We start from the raw sequence: 3,623 nt of genomic DNA, 5'->3' as shown, positions 1-3,623 counted from the left end.
GTTCGGAAGCTCTGAGAGGGGCTGAGATCGGGTCTCTCGGGAAAAGACGCGTTTTTTTCTCCCAGAACGGCTGGGAGCGCTCGCGATCTGATTACATATTCGGATTCCTCATGGAAAATGCTTCGACTGGAAGGGAAACAGCACTCGATTCGGTCAAGATCTCGTGAAGTTGATCATTCTCCCCACTCGTGATATCTCAGGGTCACGGTGCGATCCTGTGAGATCACGGTGCGATCCCGTGAGATCACGGTGCGATCCCGTGAGGTCACGGTGCGATCCTGTGAGATCACGGTGCGATCCCGTGAGATCACGGTGCGATCCCGTGACCCTGAGATATCACGAGTGGGGAGAATGATCAAAAACTATAGGAAGGGACCGCCCGATCGCGCTGAAATTTTCAGCACGGATCATCGGCATCACCGTTTCCACTCTCCCATCGACAGAATCCGTTTTCGTGTGATTTTACCCCGCGTTCTTCTTGTACGCTGTTCTCATAGACTCAACATTAGTACAAGGGAACGAAAGTACGCCGTACAAAGCGTACAAGCCGAATCTCATGTCTAGTTATGAGTGAGAGTCGTCCACCTTCGTCTAACTCCGCGGGTTCGAGTCCCAACTTCCCGGTACAGGTCATTTGGGCGAAAAGTCAAATGGGCGGAGCGACCATTTGGGCGGAATGCCATTTGGGCGGATTGCCATTTGGGCGGATCGCCATTTGGGCGGATCGCCTATTGGGCGGATTGCCATTTGGGCGAATGGTCAGTTGGGCGAAATACCATTTGGGCGGACTGCCTATTGGGCGAATACCATTTGGGCGGACTGCCGATTGGGCGGAGCGACCGATTGGGCGAAATACCATACGGGCTCAGTTTCCTCGTCGTAGGATCACTTACATATGTATACGTACAACTTTGTCGTTGGTCGGACAAGATAGCGGAATTTAATTTCGAGGTTAAACATCGTGCGGGCGTAAAAATGGAACATGCGGTTGCGCTCTTCGAGCTTCTAGAGAGCCATTCAGCGTGACAAATACGTGGAGGCAGACATGCGGATTCTAACCGTTGTCCGCGACGCTTCGAGCCGGAGCTTTAAAGAATACCTCAGGGGCATAGCCCGAAACTTCCTAACGGAATCCTGAAGGAGATAGTGAACTCGGCGATCAATCCATCGTCAAGTCGAAAGAATCCGAGACCTGTGGTGTTAGGCTCATAATCATTATTCAAGTTTACAAGTATCTGGGTCCAAGTGTAAGGTTCGTTCTCTCCTCCGTGGGAAGAATGTCCCTTATTTCAGGATATCACAGGTGCGTGGCGATATCAAGACTAGCCTGCTCGGATCGGGTTCTCCCATCCATCCCTAACAGCCTGGCTGGCTCTCCGCCCAAATGGTATTCGCCCAATAGGCAGTCCGCCCAATTGGTATTTCGCCCAACTGGCCATCCGCCCAACTGGCCTTCCGCCCAAACGGCAATGCGCCCAAATGGCAATCCGCGCAAATGGCAATCCGCCCAAATGGCAATCCGCCCAAATGGCATTTCGCCCAAATGGTCGATCCGCCCATTTGACTTTTCGCCCAAATGACCGTGTTCGCCAACTTCCAACCCCAACTATCGCTCTATTTCGCTGGGCTTAGGTAAGTTGTCCGAATGGTAGTGCATCCTTTGACTACAATATTTGGGCTGTAAGTATTAGTGGTTTTCTATTTTTCCGGGGTCCCTCTTGAAGATTTTCGGAATCGAATCTCGCCTCGACCGTGATGAAGATGTTCATACACGAATTTGTTTTTGTACGGTTGTACAGAGTGTCTTTGTACGGTTGTACGGCACGCTTTTGTACGGTTGTACCGCTCACTCTTGTCCCGTTCCAGGGTCACCGGTCACCTTTGTGGTGGAGACTCGGAACTTGGAACGCGAGGTGAATTATATCGTTGATGAACCAATCTAGTAGGCGCCCGTTTGCAGGATCGCGCTCTCACGTTTGTGAGATTCCAGCTCGAGGGAGGTCATATCGAACACTATGGGTGGGTGAGCCTATATTCTTGGAATTTCTGGGAAGTCCCTGATGGGGCGATCTTTGCCGAGATCGTGGGAGATTCTCGAATTCGACCTGATATTTGTCTACCGCGTTCCAGCGGCCTCCGGAGCCCCAGTCTTCTACTCCACGGAAGATGACATGCTTGACTTCTCCAAGTTCATCAGAAAGATCGAGAAGCAAAAGGCCCGAAGATCGGGCATTGTGAAAGTGAATATCCCATAAAATGATGTCAACTGCCGCCACATGGAGTCCGCATCACAGCTAGCCGGGGTTTCCCAAATCTAATCGTTTCCTTAGGTAATCCCCCCTCCAGCATGGCTGGCGCGACAACGTAGCGGCAATGAGGTCAGCCAAGTGGAGCGACTGATGACTGATGATCGACCGGCCCTTGAGAGCCACATTCAGCGGGGCAGCGGGTTTATTCTCCCTTGAGTACAGGGCCTTGAAGCCCATGACGGTGAAAAGTTTCAGGCAGAAGACGAATACGTCGAAAGCTCCTACGGACGAAGCGACGGCGGAGCTCGAATACTGGGCCTCAGTTGGAGATAGCAAACCACTCTATGGAGCTGACGTGGATGCATCACTCCTCCACAAAGACTCTGAGGTGAGTTCTTCCCGAATATTGGCCAGCCTTCCGCGGCCCAGAGGAGAGCCGCCTGCTAGCGGCTCCCATGGTGCTTTCGCTGCTGTGAAGGAATTTTCGTCATCTGTCCCCTGAAATTGAGAGAAATGGCTTCCGTATTCTCAGAGCTTCAACTTGAGAAACCTCGGTACGATCCTGGATCTAGAAGAAAAGACCATACTGGGGGTCACGACCCCTTACTTGTATTTCGGGACTTGGCTGTCCACCTTCCCCTGGCACGTCGAGGATAAAAACCTCTACTCGATCAATTTCCTACATCAAGGGGAGGCGAAGTTCTGGTATGGTGTTTCGGCAGGCTTCGGAAAAAGATTCGAGCAAGTTGTCTCCAGTGAGTTAGTCTTATGTTACGGGCGATCCCGTTAGTCATTGAGAAGTCGGGGAGCTCACTCCAACGTGGGACGAGACCACGCCGGTCGATCAAGAGAAGGACTGTTGTCGTCGAGCGACTCTCTGATGACGTCACGACTCTTGGATCGAGCGTCGCGTATCGAGTAACCGAACGCGTTCGACACTGCGGCTATGTGCGGGCTGCGTGCAGGCTCGTCTGGGATTCACTCTAGAGAGGATAATCTAATCCGGCCCCGAGGCTTCGAAGTCGTGACCGAATAGACTGCACGGCGTGTATGAAATCATGATGAAGTTGCCTTCTCGTCGTCGGCTCGCTTGGGTGGGAGACCCTAGGGGTCGGTGAGATGTATGCGTGTATAAGCTCGATGCCGCACGCCACGGGCCACCGTCAGCCACCGTCTTACATTACTTCAAGGACATTTCCGCTCTCTGAAAGCCCCCCTGAGAACTATTCCGATTCCCCTTGATAGAGCTCCTACCGGACCAGCACGAAAACTGTGCCGCGTTCCTGCGGCACAAATCGACCGTGGTAGCTCCCGAAATTCTGGAAGCAAGGGGGATCCCTGTCGTCAGGGCCTGCCAGAGGCAGGGTGAGTTCG

At 52.7% G+C, this 3,623-nt stretch overlaps 1 protein-coding gene across 1 annotated transcript; it reads left to right on the top strand.

Annotated features, from left to right (window-relative positions):
- Positions 1-1,576: 1,576 nt before the first annotated feature.
- Positions 1,577-3,614, top strand: LOC100900448 (lysine-specific demethylase 4E-like; the record flags this gene model as incomplete). The annotated part of the gene is made up of 4 exons (XM_003742323.1): positions 1,577-1,632; positions 2,472-2,637; positions 2,782-3,004; positions 3,495-3,614. Coding segments are annotated over exons 1-4 (565 nt in total), but the record flags the coding sequence as incomplete, so codon positions are not given.
- Positions 3,615-3,623: the final 9 nt, after the last annotated feature.

This window comes from Galendromus occidentalis, unplaced genomic scaffold, assembly GCF_000255335.2.
Source record: "Galendromus occidentalis unplaced genomic scaffold, Mocc_1.1 scf7180000077367, whole genome shotgun sequence".
NCBI lineage: Eukaryota > Metazoa > Arthropoda > Arachnida > Mesostigmata > Phytoseiidae > Galendromus > Galendromus occidentalis.
Note: the sequence above shows the minus strand (reverse complement) of the source record. Positions and strands in the feature narration are given on the sequence as shown.